At 46.0% G+C, this 15239-nt stretch overlaps 2 protein-coding genes across 2 annotated transcripts; one reads left to right on the top strand and one right to left on the bottom strand.

The window, feature by feature from the left end:
* Window positions 1–12498: 12498 nt before the first annotated feature.
* On the top strand, window positions 12499–14297 carry LOC122620275 (CDK5RAP1-like protein). The gene has a single exon (XM_043797659.1). The coding sequence runs from the start codon at window positions 12531–12533 to the stop codon at window positions 14280–14282; it is 1752 nt and encodes a 583-aa protein (XP_043653594.1). The 5' UTR covers window positions 12499–12530; the 3' UTR covers window positions 14283–14297.
* Window positions 14274–15227, bottom strand: LOC122620276 (exosome complex component RRP46). The gene is made up of 3 exons (XM_043797661.1): window positions 15052–15227; window positions 14748–14983; window positions 14274–14689 (listed from the first exon to the last, which is right to left on the bottom strand). The coding sequence occupies exons 1-3, from the start codon at window positions 15137–15139 to the stop codon at window positions 14330–14332; spliced, it is 684 nt and encodes a 227-aa protein (XP_043653596.1). The 5' UTR covers window positions 15140–15227; the 3' UTR covers window positions 14274–14329.
* Between the last annotated feature and the right edge of the window lie 12 nt (window positions 15228–15239).

Below are 15239 nucleotides of genomic sequence, written 5' to 3' on the forward strand. Positions count from 1 at the left end.
TGGGCACTATGGACCAGGATGCGAATCCGAATCAGCCGCACTGATGGCATGTGCAAGTCGAAGTCAGAGTCAGTCACTCAAACTGGCTGCGGCTGTGACTGTCAGTGGATCCGTCTGGTTTGGTCAGGGACGTTGCTGCAACTCTCCTTCTTGCCAAAAATGCCACTCCTTTATCCAATACTATTGCCAGCCTTTGAAGCTGTCGAGCATTTGGTTGTCAAAAGCAAACCATTAGGCCCTCGACTTGACGATGCTCATAACGAATAAAAGGCAATTCAAGCCATCCCATGCAGTGTTCACGTTATAGATAGAATAGGAAACCATTAGCAGTCCTATAATTTCCGCATCTTTTGCTAGGCTTTGTCTTGATTTCAGCAGATCCAAAAAACGAAACTAATTAACCACGCTGGGTTTTTCAAAGTTTGCTCTTCTCGGTTTTGGCTGTCACCTTGCGCGCAGCAAGTTATGCCAATTTGGCAGCTCATTTGCGAAACGAAAAATCCCTTTACACACTCGTGCTGATAAACATGCCAACTTGGAACTTTTAAATGCAACCGAAAACGGCAGGAGGCAACAATCCTTTCGCTTTGGAGTCAACACACTCACACACACACTCCCATGCACACGCACACTCACCGAGACACACTCATTTCCGCTAGAGACAAAGTTTTCTTTGGCGGCCTTAAAATAAAGTTTTTTATATTTTTAATTAGATGCACATGAGGTTTTACTTAGCCAAACTTTTGACATCCTGCCCACACAAACACACACACACACCTACACACCCGAAAGGGGGCACACACACGGTTATGGCATCTTTAATGCCCGGTCATATTCAACGAGCTTTTGCACTTTGCATGCGCCACTTCCGCCTACTTTGCCACCGCCCACTTTTCCTTTTCCACCGCCTTTCCAGCACCCCCCGTGGGGTGCAACTTCCGTGCCCGTTGCGCCAAAAACTTTTCCAGCTCGAAACAACAAAAGTGGGAACAACACAAAAAGCGGAGCTGGAATTTTTACAGACTTATACATCCTGACACATTCCATGCCCCGAACTTTAGTTGCAATTTTGCCTGCTCTGCATTTCGCTTTCTTTGCTTTTATACCCGCTGCTCCTAGAGTAAAAGGATATACTCGATTCGAAGAATCACAGGATCCAAAGATCCTGCAGCCCATAGATTCCACAGCCCAGAGCCCATCACAGATCCTGCAGCTCAGATCCTGCGACCTAAAGTTTCCGCCACATCCCGCACTTCGTTCGCACTTCCCCCAGAGTAACAGGTATCTGATAGTCGACTAACGCGTTCCCTCTGCTTTATTTTGTTTTGAATAATTTGGCATATCACGAAAAGTTTTCACCCAGAAGAGGAAAACAATCTAAAGCTGAAATTACTTAAAATCGGCTTACGGAGCGCAGCCCAGTTAGCAGGAAAGCTGAGCAGTGAACTTTTCTTTTTGGCCACATTGCAGGTAAATGTCAAAATTGATGCCACTCAAAATGCGCAAAACTTTTCGCCGGCTGCAAATTTAGTTGCTGCTGCTGCTCAACTGCTGTTGTTGCTTTATAGCTGCTCTAGCTGCTAATTTTTCGCATTTCCCCCAAATGTCCGAGGCAACAATATCAAACAAAGTTTCGCATTGTTTCATACTTTACCACCGAATACTCGTACTAGTAGTTCTCGCTGGAGTAGTGAAACCTTGGCAACGGATGCCTCGCCAGCCTTCGCACAATTAGCCGGGCCAAAAGCGAACGCAGCGGAGGAAAAGCGGGAAAAGCGGGAAAAGTCGAGGGAAATTGGAGAGGGTAAAGCGCAGGCACAGTTGGCACAACTTGGCTTTGGGCCTGGGCTTAGCCTAATTATAAAAATGAGACGTCAGCGTCACAATTTCGGGGGCTGCCACTGAAGGCTGGCAGAGCGGTGGAAAAGCAGGGAAAAGCGAGGAAAAGCGGCGAAAATCGGGGAAAAGGGTTCGGTTAGCAGCCGCATGGAGAAATTTTAAATTGAATCAACTTGAGTGCTCATAAATTTTTCTAGGGATTGCGGTAAGGATTTTGCATTGCGTCACTTGCAGTCCCCTTTTTGCGGCTCGGTGGGTGGGCTCAGGTGGGAGTGGGTCCAAGGACTCGGAATTCAGGACTCAGGACTCAGGACTCACCGCCCAGATCCAGGACTCGGGCTCAGAAGCAGACTGATACTGATGCTGACACTGCGGCAACTTTCGGTCGCAGATACATTGCGGAAAACAGCAAACCGCAGGCCAAATTTCGGGGAATCATATATTTTCATATATCCAGAACAAGTAAATAGTATATAGTATATATGTGTATATATGCAACACCTCTTTTAAGTTGTAGTTTTTTAACTTGATGTGGTTAGTTATTCTCCAAGTGTAGCAATAGTTGCACTTGGATTGCTGGCGAGGAATCCTTATAAAACATCTTGAACTTTACAAGCCTGCTAATTGCAAGTGTTGCCGGAATATTTCCGAGAAACCCAATTAAGTTGTCTGTCAATCAGGCAGTTTCATTGCCGCTGCCAGATATTCGCACAAATTAATTACGTTCTTCGTTCTTCGTTTTTAAGATTTGCCACAGTAACTGAAGAATCCTAAAAACGAATCGCCCGCGCACTTGCAACAATTTAAGGCAATCAAAGGGGGCAGAAAGGAGAACAAAGCAAACGTTGACAACACCCACATACAAAACATACATACATATACATATACATAGAAGCAGCGTGTCGCGGGGTAATTTAAATTTTAATTTTGATCTTAATCTCTTAATGCGAAATAAAATGCCGCACACTGGTGCCCCACGAGCCGCAGTCGAGCACGAACCGCATTCCTTGTCCGGGTATCTGTACGGGTATCTGGATGTGGGTGTCCGGGTGGCAGCCCACCATCATCACCACATCCTGCCCATCCCAGATATACGTATATACGTATATACGTTTACATATATATATAAGTACATTCTTATCTAGACAGTCACAGTTGGCTTCTAATTTACATTTCCTCGCTCGCTCGCTCGCTCGGCTTCATTCTTTCCCTCTGAATTTCACATTGCCTTTGTCGCCTTTGCTTTTCCTTAAAAATTGTTATTTATGGCTTTCGGTCGGCAAATAACTTCATCAAATTAGAATCTACCGAGACTGTGTTGTCTTATACGGCAAAGGTATAGGGGAATGAAAGTCATTTAAATATCTAAGTACATTGTATAAAATGTTTGGCAATTATCACTAAAGTTAAGGTAAAGAAGAAAACCACATAAAGCCAACCATCATTCCAAGCTTTTTTCGTAGTATTTCTACTCACATTAGATAGTATTGTATTCTAATTTGACATAAAGCTCCACAAACACTTTGCTTATTGGTTTTAGCAAGCCCTTCATATACTTCTGCCCATCAAAAACCCACTTAATTGTGTGAAAAATGTGCCCAGAGGGGCAGCAGACTTGATGGGAGTAACATATCCGTATTTTGAGGCACTTGCAGCAATAGCATAACAACAATGTGAAACCAAATCAGCAATCCCCCGAATCCTGGCCACTCCAACTACGCCTGTTGTTCTGCAGATCCCGAACTAAGCCGTAGCACTTAGTCGGCTGAAAATTAAACAGGAAACGTCATGCATTTTGCATTCGAGTTTGTCCAGCAGCCAAATGGGCACATACTCATCCATGGGATCAAGTCCATTGCCCATTCACCATTGCCCATTACCCCGACCATAATTGTATTAGATATCGGAGAGTTGGTCTGCCCGACTCTGAAGTCCCGAGTCCCGAGTCTCGAGTCTCGGCTATTATACAAATGGTCATATTTAATTCGTTATGCTGGCTATCGAAAAAATGGAAAGCCCCATATGGAGATAGGCACATATGCGTACATCTCCACCTGCCCTCCGTGGATGGGCATTGTGCTAAATCCCGTGTCTAATCTGTGGCCATAATGCCGCATAGAAAAAGATAAAGTTTCGCAGTGGACAATGTAGGTAAGGTGACCATAAACTTGCATGATTTGTTTTATGGCCAACCGAGGACGTTATTATTGCTAAGAGGCACGCCCACCAGGGTCACCCCCCCTCCCCCCACCACCTTCCCCTATTTTCCAACCATTTCAGGTAGCGAGTCCTTTGGGTATTGAAGATATCCGTACGAATTTGGTGTTTGTGTGAGGCGGGGGAAAGTCAATAAAGCATAATGTGCGCACGTTTTTAATTGGCGCCCGCTGAAAGCCGGAAAAAAAATGTGGAATTGTGGGACTCGTGCATCCTTCGTGCTGACCAGAAACCAATTAGCGCCACTTCCTACTCCACGTGTGCCACTATTGGTGCGGATGCCAGGATCCCTGAATGCCAGGATGCCAGGATGTGAGGGTGACTGACTGGCAGGGTCTAATTACGCTTCAATTGCGCCACTTGCATTTAGATCGCTAAATTATGGAAATTTTTTGCAAGGCGCATTTCTTACACTACGTGTGCCGAAGTCTATGAGCATGTGTTGGTGTCGAAGCACTGAGAGAAAAATTGTAAGTAAATTAAATATAGGTCTGAAGGAGAAATAATAATATACAATGCTATCTCATAGCTATATATTTATCGAATAATACAATGTCTATTCTGTGTAAATAATATATTCATGCTATTTAATTCTTACGTTAGAATATGTTAATCGAATGGTTTTGTATAAATTCGGTCCCTTCTGTTACATATTAGTTATCTTATCTTGTATTAAAATTGTTAAATTTGACATATATTTCATATAGATTTTCAAAGAGCCTTTTCTGTTACTAGAAAACATGTTGGGTTGGCAATTTTTCCCTCAGTTTTTGTGTATGCGCGTAAGGCGGGCAATTTTAATTTCAAATTGACAAAGCGCAATTAGGCAGCCGTCTGGGCCAGGCTGCTGGTCCTTTGTGGCCCTTTCCTCGTCCTGTGCTTCAGGCAGGAGCAAAATACGAGACCAATCCCCGGCTAAGGACTCCTGGCCTTAATGTATTTTATTGACGTTGCCGAGGTTATTGCATTGGGCATAAATTAATTTCACGACGCGTAAATTGAGCAGTTTTTGACGCAGCACCCCCACAAAGCCAATTATGTGTAGCTGTATTTCCCTCTATTTCTGTGGTATTTTTTTTGGGTGTCCTGAGTCCTGAGCCTGGTGACAATTTCGGTGCTGCTTACCTTAGATTTTGGCTGTCGTAATTGTGTGCCACACTGCAAACCATTAATTCTCGTTAGCGTCCGAAAAGCAGAAACAACAAACAGCAAAAGCAATAACATCGAGGGCGGGTGGCAAAATGGGTGAAGGGGGATGGAGGGGTATAGAGGGGGATAGAGGGGTATAGAGGGGGGTGGTCAGCAGCTTGTCAGCTTCTTGGCTTGGTTTTCATATTAATTTAGTTGATTTTTGTGTGAATTAATTAGGCAAAAGGTGAAAATGAAGATGAATGTTTTAATTAGGCCGGGGCAGGTGAATGTGCCGCGTGGGTGTGGATTGTGGAATGAAACGACGGATTTGAATGTCACACGATGGCAGCGCACCCCCACACCCCCATTCCACCCATTACCACCCAGCAACTCGGTCGTGCAACACTTTAAGGACCTTTAAAAGGACAATCCCGTATTGGGCGCCTTGGCAGAGGACACCCGTAGAAAATCCCCGGAAAAGGCTTAAGCAATGTCTGACAAAACACCTGAGACATTCAATTATATCGCCACGCGCGGCACCAGAACTGCAAAAACTGGGAGCAGCAGCAGGAGCAGCAGAAGGAGACGGAGCTGGAGACTAGAGACTGGAGATGGAACTGGAAAAGGGACAAGGAGGCCAGGACGAAGTCAGCTGGCGGAGAAACATTGGGCGACAAGGAGTCCGCGCTGTGTTGGCTTATGGAATTGTCAACCAACTGCGCTAGCAAGTGGGAAAATTTTAAAAATATATATTTTTACAGCATTTATATAAAAGGGATGTGGCGAAAAGTAAGGCTGTGAAACCGCTGGAATAATGCCCCAGTTATAATAGATTAAGCCAAACATTGTTAGCATGTTTACTAGAATGAAATTTATTAAAATGATGCAAGTTTAATAACTGGCGAACTGCTGAATAAGTTCGTGATTGATTTTATTGTGTAGAACAATGCATATTGTATACCCTAGACAGCAAGTAAAATTGGAGAAAATACTTTGTTTTATGAAATATAATTAAAGGCACAAAATGTTATGCCAGGGCACTCAAAAGTCGTTTATTTACTCCACGCTGGCTCCCAGAACACTAAGCTCGGTTAGAGCCATTTGGGAAAGAAAAACAATAATAATTTGCTTGGTGGTTTGCAAAAATTGTTAACTGCAGCAGCAATGGCAGTCGCTTGAGACGGGGATTTCAGTTTAATAAGCGCCAGACGAACCCAGCCAGCTGGGTCTTCAGTTTTCAGCCTTTTTTCCCCCGACTGAATGGAGACGGGAGTGGAGTGAATGGAGTGCAGAAGTGGCTGGAGGATGCTCATTGGGCGCCCTTAGGTTGTCATAATATTTAGCATACTTCGCCAAAGGAATGTCGATGAACTGGAATCGAAATTGGACCACAGATTCAACGCGAATCGTGATAGAATGTCGGGCAGCCCAAGAATGTATGTGCTATGATAGATATGGGCAAAGGCAGAAGTGGAACACGCTTTATGCCCTTTTAATCTGTTGTTAAGTTATGTTTTCCGGGCGGGGCACATTTCAACAACTCCCATAAAGTTGCTCAATGGCTTGTCAATGTGGGGGGGGGTTCTAAGGTTTTTTAGGGCAGGCAGTTTGGGACACATTAGTAGAGCATCTGGGTGTAACTGAGCCAAGTTTATGTTGGGCAGCTTAAAGTCCTGGACCAGCCAAGCCCCACATAATTCTACTCACCCAAGGGTCCGAGCGAGAAGTGTCCCCAAAAAGCTCATTCATACAACATTTAAACACCAACTCCCACACACACACACACAATCACAGGCGTCAACCTTTGGCAGTCAGCGTAATCGCTTTCAACCACTTCAACGGCCATTTTGGGTTACGTTACGCTCCCTCTGCCTGCGTGTGTGTGTGGGTGTATGTGTGTGAATGGGATCCCCAATACCCCAACCACACACACACCCACAGCCACACTCATACCCACCCACACACACACATACACACACACACACTTGCGGATACAAGGACAAACAAGCAGACATACCTTTATCGCTTCAAAGCACAGAAGCCGTGCTGAAGAGTGGAAGATTTATGGCGGATGTTGGAATTTAATGAAATTGCAAAACGAAAATGTAACAAACTCGACTCCGGAGTGAAAGGGATGCCACTCACACACGCACAAAATGGCGGCAAAGGACAAACAACAGCTGCTACTAGGATACCACACACACACACACACACGTACTCTCGAACACCTTTCACACTGAGAAACAAAAAGGGTGCAATTAAGGTTGTAAATGGCATTTTTGAAACAATACATTAATGTGTAATAATATTTTGTAAGGCACTTTGTGTCCTATACTTCTTCTACTTCTTTCTTCATGTAACATACTCCTTTTCTCATTAACATTTAGAAGCAATATTCTTTCCCTAGATTTGTTCAAATATTTTAAAACATTTTTTTCGAAAAACATATATTTCAGCTGCGTGTAGTTCCACTGCTCTCCCCATTTCTTCAACGGCTCCTTTTTGCCTCCTGGCTCCACCTCTTTTGCTTGGATCCACAAGATTGCCACGCCCATTCTAACGCCCAAAACTGCCACGCCCATACTTTTGACAACTTTTTAGATTTTTGTGTGATTGTAGTATTTAGTATTTTTTAGTTTCTATCGTTATGCCCGCTAGCTGAGTAACGGGTATCCAATAGTCGAGTGTTTCGCGTTCTCACTTTCTTGTTTAGCTTACATTTGTGACACTCGCCTTTCGCCTAATTTGAATAGCCATCGCTTTGGGGCTGAGTCAGCTTTAAGTGCCGCCTGCAGTCGCAGTCGCCGTCGCATGTGTAAGCACCCCAAACAGCGCCTAAGCCCCATTCCGCCCCATTCCGCCCCATTGGCCCCGCCCCCCATCCGCACACACGCAGTGCATTAACACGCACTTGAAAAGTGCAATCTGGCCGCAATTGGAATGAATACCCGGCCGCGAAATGGCGGCGGGTGATAAAACACGTTTTAATATCAGCGGCCAACCTGCACGAAGCCATTGACAATGGACCTCGCTCGGGATCAGGACTATAGTCCCCCCCCAGGCCGCCATGTCCTTCGTCCTGCAAATGTTGCACATAACGTTTTACAAACTTTCGGTTAACTGGGCTCGCAGGCACAAGGACACTGGTTGGTCGGCGCTGCAGGCGCTGTTAAAATTCAATGAATTGAAATTGTAAAGCACGTCGCGACGCCACAGGATATGGCCCAAACACACAGATAAACGGACAAATCAACAGAGGCACATATACATGTGCACGCGGAGAAATTCGACTGCCAGTGCACTGAGAATATATGCTAGGCTATCTCTGTTATTCAGGGTGGCATTGTCATGTTTCATTATAATTAAAAATTAGTTTAAATCTAGACTTCAAATAAGTCTTTAGAGTTAGCATCTATAATATCCCACCTTACACTCGAGGGTATTTTTTTCCAGTGCAGGCGTGTGCAGTTCAAAGCCACGGCCATGACTGACTCGATGTCTGTGTCTGTGTCTGGCCGCGTGTCTGCATCTGTGTTTGTGTCTGCAACACCGGTAATTACCGCCACGTGACAATGAAAATTACCAGCAAACACCGCAGGCAGCCGAAGGACCCAGTACACAGTACACAGTACCCAGTATCGAGATCCTATGGCTTTAAGGATGCTGGTCTGGCGGCGTAAATATTTAAGCGCAGCAGCATCAGAGGCATCAGGACGAGGGTCACATTGGGTGTCAAAAGCCATTGCTTTGCAAGATCTACGACCTGCGCCTAAATGACTCGACTCGGCCAAGTCGAGGACACTTTATGTAAGTCACACTGACATGGCAAAGACGACGGATGTGGGGGAGGGGGGTGGAAAGCGAGGGGAGATGGCAGAGCAGGTCCTGTGGAAGTTGAGACAAGCGAAAATTTAGCTGCAATTTGCGAGGCAGGGATGCAATGCGTGAGGTTACGAAAAAATATCCAAGTTTTTTACGACTTCAAATATTTAAAACATAATAAACATGGAAAAATGTAGTATATAAATATTTAAACATGGAAAAGTAAAATTTAGAAATTTTAGTTTCCTTAATAAATTTACAAGTATATTTGTGGTTCATCTGGTGTCTTGTATTCCTTGGTTGGTATCCCTGGCCAGCAGCACTTGCTGCAGCTGGTCCTCCGGCCACGCCCCCTTGGCCAGTGGGCAGCTGGCCCATCAGTGTAGCTCGTAAATAAATCAATGAGCAGTTTGGTATTATATCCTGCGCCTCGGAGTCACTGCCAGCACCAAAGCCAAAGCCAGAGCCAAAACCAAAGAGGAGGAGATTGCCTTTTTTCTGGGGCATAAATTTGTGCGACTTGGCCAGCACTCGGACTTGGACTCGGAGCTTGGAGCCTGGTGCTTGGATCCTGGTGCTTGGAGTCTGTAGTTTGGAGCTTGGAGCTCGGTGCTCGTGGAGAAGGCAGGACCAGAGAAGGCGGGGCCAGAAGGAGGGCTCTCGTCACTGCTGACGTATGTTTAGCTTGAGTGGATTTTATTGTGACAGCGCCAGGATTTACTGGGGACAGCAACTGGAACTGGCAGTCAGTAATGAGAAAGCCAGGACATCGAGAACCCCCTTCACAGTTTGCTCATTGGATTTTGTTTAGTTTATGCACTAGCCCGAAATTAATTTGCGCATTTTTCGCCAGCTTTGTCAAAATGCATTCAGACATTGCGTATACGACGCAGAATGCCTTAAAAAGTAGTTTTAAAAGCAGAAAATATAGCTGCACCTTAAACTTTAACTGATTTGCTAAATTTGTTAATCAAACATAATTAGTTACATAACAAATAGTTCTAAACAACCAAATAAGATATACCACTGATTTCAGATTAAATCAATTTCGAAGAAACTTTAAGCCAACACAATTTATTGAGTGCACTACAGCAGCGGTGCGTATACGACATGCATCCCCGGGGTATAAGGGGAAATCAATGCTGAAATATGCAAATTTTTATTTCCGCGACAATTTCAATTTAACGACAGCCAAGACGACGACAACGAACCATTTTCTATTAACATTGGCTTGCCTTCCTTTGTCTCTGCTTTCTGCGCTTTTCCCTATTTTGTTGTCTCTGCGTGGGGAAAATTGCTCTCCGCAGAGCCGTTAACACCCCTTCCCTCCCCCCTCTTGCAACGGAAAACGCGCCCCCAAGGGTTGACGCCCGGTTTGTGGGAAAATGGTTTTCCGAAAAATAGAAATCCGTAAGCAGTAAGTAAACTTTTCCGGCTGGAGCGGTTCCACGCATTGAGCCATTCAAAGGATCATTATGCGTGTGCCCGCGTTATGGGGCCTCAAAGTGTCGTTGGTGGGTTTTCGGTGGGTCTTCCACCGAGGTCTTCCACCGAGGGGTGGGTCCACCTCCACCAGGGGCTCCACGTTGACGAAGGTCTTTTGGAGGCGAGGCTCATGGGGATTTAAAATCACATGCGAATTTGTATATGCGTAAGGTGCGTGTGGAAGATCAAAAGTAAAGTTGAACTTTGTTTCTGATTTCTGATAAGAAAACGAGCGAGAATGCTTTGGTCGAGTTCTATCAGACTATCAGATACCCAGTTAGTCAGCTAGTGGCAGTGCGAACTAGAGAGCAGAGAGAAATGTTATTGCTGTACCGATTGATATAAATATGTGTATGTTTAATCTTTCAAATACGAGTTTATTTCTCAAGTTATTACTTCTGTTTGCTCCCGTAAAGAACCTACTCCATCCGCTTTTAAAAGCTCTTGCAAACTGTCAACTGGCGAGAAGAGCGTGTTTCCCAGTCGAATTGCCGGATTAATTGCCAGCACTAAATATGGAAGGCATTAGTACAATTGAATTATTTATTATTTATTGACAGCTGCCCGAGATATACACAAGTTGGGCAGCACCCAACTAGCGCTGAGCTTAAGCTGCCCGGCGTATGCACAAGCCAGTAGGAAACCCACTCCGCACATAGTGCTCCCTTCCTAGAGCACACAACTCCATCCCCAAAAACAAAAAAAAAACGAAGCGAGCTGTAAGATTTATAGCAGCCGACTAGAGGGAAAGCTCATGGGAAAATAACTTTAGCGGAAAAGTGCCGACAAAATACAAGAAAGTGCTTAACCAACAGAACGCGGCAAGCATAAGGCCTTCAGCCAGCAGCAGTCCACTTACAAGGAGGAGCTCCAAGTGGCTCCCTCCGGACTCGTCGCCTTCGCCGCCTTCGAGCCGAAAACTTCATGAATTTAATTACCGAATTTTTTCGCTGTAATTACGAAATTCTTTTGGCCGAAAGTGGAATTTTCATTTCAGTTTCATTAAAATATTTCTGCTTGTAAGTGTTTACAAAATATGTGTGCCAGGCTGCTCCCACTTCCGAATTTTCTCCTCCTAAGTTGAGGATCGAAAAAGGGAAACTTAGGCACTTGAACTGGAGACTGCCAAAGGGTTTTAAATATTCCGTTAATACTACTAAGTAATACTACTAAAATATGTTACTATGTACATTTCTATGGCATATTTACCGATTTTGTGAAATTATACATATCCCAAAGTAATTTAAAGCGATTGAATTAGCTTGTGAGCACTGTCACCGACGAATTTGGCTATATTTATGGCCCACACTCGTTGGCAATGCAATTACTCAGTTATTGACCCACAAAAGCCGCAAATTGTAGGCACAGACATGGAATCGGAATGGAGGAGCCAACGGAGGCAAACGGAGTTGCATTTGTTGGCCGTGCGATTGCATTGTCTTCACCTGTGCATTATTAACCCGACCACGATAAGCTCATAATGAGGCCGAGCTAATTTCTTACGGCTGAGCCGCCTTTGGCCAACCTGTCCTCAAATGTGCGGCTGGACCAACCCCTTTGAGTGTTTATCTGCGCAGGAAGCCGAATGCATTACCTGCCTGGCATGAAGAGTCTTTAAGCCTGAATTAATGATGTCTTGTTTTGTGTCAAGAAATGTGTTCAAGTTTGGAACCAACAACTACTTAGCTTCTAGCTCAAGGTATTTTTTTACACGCTCAATTTACTTATAAATAAAAACAGTACGCTTTATCAGCTCAAGTAAAAGTTTAAATAAATCAAAAGCGAAATCTATCAGTTTAAATTTAACGGACTTAGCCAAGACTAGCGGAATTATTTACAACTAACAGCTAAAACAACTAGCGGATGGCTTCTGAACTAGAAGGTTCCGCTACCGTCCACTGGGTGGCGAATGAAAATCACCCTTTCAGCTGTTTCAGTAAACAACGCACTCCAGCCCTGTAAAAATACCACTGTAATACCATAATTAATATACCAGTTCTTTGAACAGAAACATAAAAATTACATAAATAACTGCCATGAAAAGGAGCTGCCGGTTATTTGTTCGCCAAGTGCGGCATGCCTCCACCACTGCCGCGAAAGGAGCTACCACATCGGCGTCCTCCAGGGCAGCGTGTGAAGTAAAACCAGAGCCGGCAGCACGTGCCACATTTCTGGAGAGGATTCAACGCGGACCGGGCTTCCAAGACTTTTTTGCGGTCAAGCCCGCGTCCAGGCTGAAAACTGTCGAAGAGGAGCCTGTGGACACCAGTGTTCCGTACCTGAACTCGATTGACTTCAATGGAAATGGCAGGAAGGTGCACTTTGAGGTCTACGGATGCCAGATGAACACGAATGACACGGAGGTGGTGTTCAGTATCCTGCAGGAAAATGGCTATTTGAGATGCCATGAGCCCGAGGAGGCGGATGTCATCATGCTCGTCACGTGCGCGGTGCGCGATGGAGCGGAGCAGAGGATCTGGAATCGATTGAAGCACCTGCGCGCCATGAAGAACAAGCGCAGTACGCGGAGGCATCCTCTCCAGCTGACTCTGCTGGGTTGCATGGCGGAGCGACTGAAGGAGAAGCTCCTGGAGCAGGAGCAATGTGTGGATGTGATCGCCGGACCCGATAGCTACAAGGATTTGCCGCGATTGCTGGCCATCTCGCGGCATTACGGCAACTCGGCCATCAATGTGCTCCTCTCGCTGGACGAAACCTATGCGGATGTGATGCCCGTACGATTGAACTCTGAATCCCCCACAGCTTTTGTGTCCATCATGCGCGGATGTGACAACATGTGTACCTATTGTATAGTGCCCTTTACCCGCGGACGCGAGCGCTCCCGCCCACTGGAATCCATTGTGGCTGAGGTCAAGGCTTTGGCGGAACAGGGCGTGAAGGAGGTCACGCTGCTAGGTCAGAATGTCAATTCGTACAGAGACAGAAGTGCGCTGGAGGCACAGGAGTCCCTGAAAGCCACCCCAGTGCCCGGCTTTAGCACTGTTTACAAGCCCAAAACAGGCGGCACTCCCTTTGCCGCGTTGCTCAGATCCGTGGCTCAAGCTGTTCCAGAGATGCGCATCCGTTTCACCTCGCCGCATCCGAAGGATTTCTCCGACGAAGTTCTGGAGGTCATCAGAGATCACCCGAATGTGTGCAAGCAACTCCACCTGCCAGTGCAATCGGGCAACACGCAAGTGCTGGAAAGGATGCGACGTGGTTACAGCAGAGAAGCTTATCTGGAACTTGTGCAGCACATCAGACAGTTTCTGCCCAATGTGGGGCTGTCTAGCGACTTTATCTGCGGCTTTTGCGGCGAAACGGAAGCGGAGTTCCAGGACACCGTATCTCTCATCCAGCAAGTGCAGTACAACGTGGCCTACTTGTTCGCCTACAGCATGCGGGAAAAGACCACTGCCCATCGGCGCTACAAAGATGATGTGCCCTTGAACGTGAAGAATGAGCGGCTGCAGCGCATGGTTCAGGTTTTCCGAGAGGGAGCTACACAGCTGCACCGTAAAATGGAAGGTCAGGAGCAGCTCATCCTTGTGGAAGGAAAAAGCAAGCGGTCCGATGCTCATTGGTTCGGTCGGAATGATGCCAATATCAAGGTCATAGTTCCTAATATAGATGTACCCATATCTGGAGATCCCACAGCTAAAAGATCCTTTGGCGTGGGTGACTTTTTGGCCGTGCGCATTGAGGAATCCAACTCCCAGGTGCTGAAGGGCACGCCCCTCGAGCTGAGCAGCATTAGCGACTATCACAGCAGACAGTTATTACAATAAAATGAACTTTAATCGTACCTAGTTGCAGTTGTTTTAATCGCATCACATCACGTCTCCATGACCTCCGCCTTCTCAGCCGTCGCCTCACTCCTGCCGTGATACTTCGCAACTTGGCTGCGATAGAACTGAAAGATCTCGGCACTGGCAGCCCGGCATAAGCACTCGATGTCGTTGAACTGGGCTATTTTGAAAGCGCCCTTTGTCTGGACCAGCAGCAGGTTTCCTTCCACGGAATCAAAGGCGAATGTGAAACTGGCGCGCTGGTGGAGGGTTTCACTTTGGTCTGGATCCAGCACATACTCGCCCTGCTCGTTGATGATGCAGTGGACGGCCGCAAAACTGCACTTCAAGGGCAGGCCTCCAATCAGCATGGCTAGGCAGGCGCAATTCACGGCACAGGCATCAATCTGATGGTATATATATATTATTATATGTAACACAGATGAAGAAGATTACAAATCCTACACTGCCACGATCCTCCAGCTCCTGGATCTGCACGGACATCTTTGAACGCGGATGAGCCTCCGACAGGAGTGCCAGTTCCAGAACATCTCGAATGGCAGCCTCCCGAATCCGTTCCTTAACCTGGGGCAGGCCCGCTTTCGGCCGGTAGTTACACTCCAGGTAGCTGCCATCTATGCTCAGGTTTTGGGTCTTCACCTCGATGGGGCCGAGAACTGCGCCTATGAGACCTGTGGCACCTGCAAATGGCAAAAACCATGTTAGCCGGTTTTGGCCATGTACTAGAGTTGAGGAAACACGGGTATACCCTGGCTGTACATCACGGATCCGTCGCAACGGGACAAGGGATTGAATTCGCAGTGCATCTGGCGAAGCTTGTCCTTTTCCACGTCCATTTTCGCTGGTAAACTAATGTTATATTTTCCCAATATTCAAAGAAAACAACGTGCGCGTGCTATCGCCTCGTCTTTTCGATAACGATGACAGTCTTCCGTC

This window comes from Drosophila teissieri, chromosome 3R, assembly GCF_016746235.2.
Source record: "Drosophila teissieri strain GT53w chromosome 3R, Prin_Dtei_1.1, whole genome shotgun sequence".
Taxonomy (NCBI): domain Eukaryota; kingdom Metazoa; phylum Arthropoda; class Insecta; order Diptera; family Drosophilidae; genus Drosophila; species Drosophila teissieri.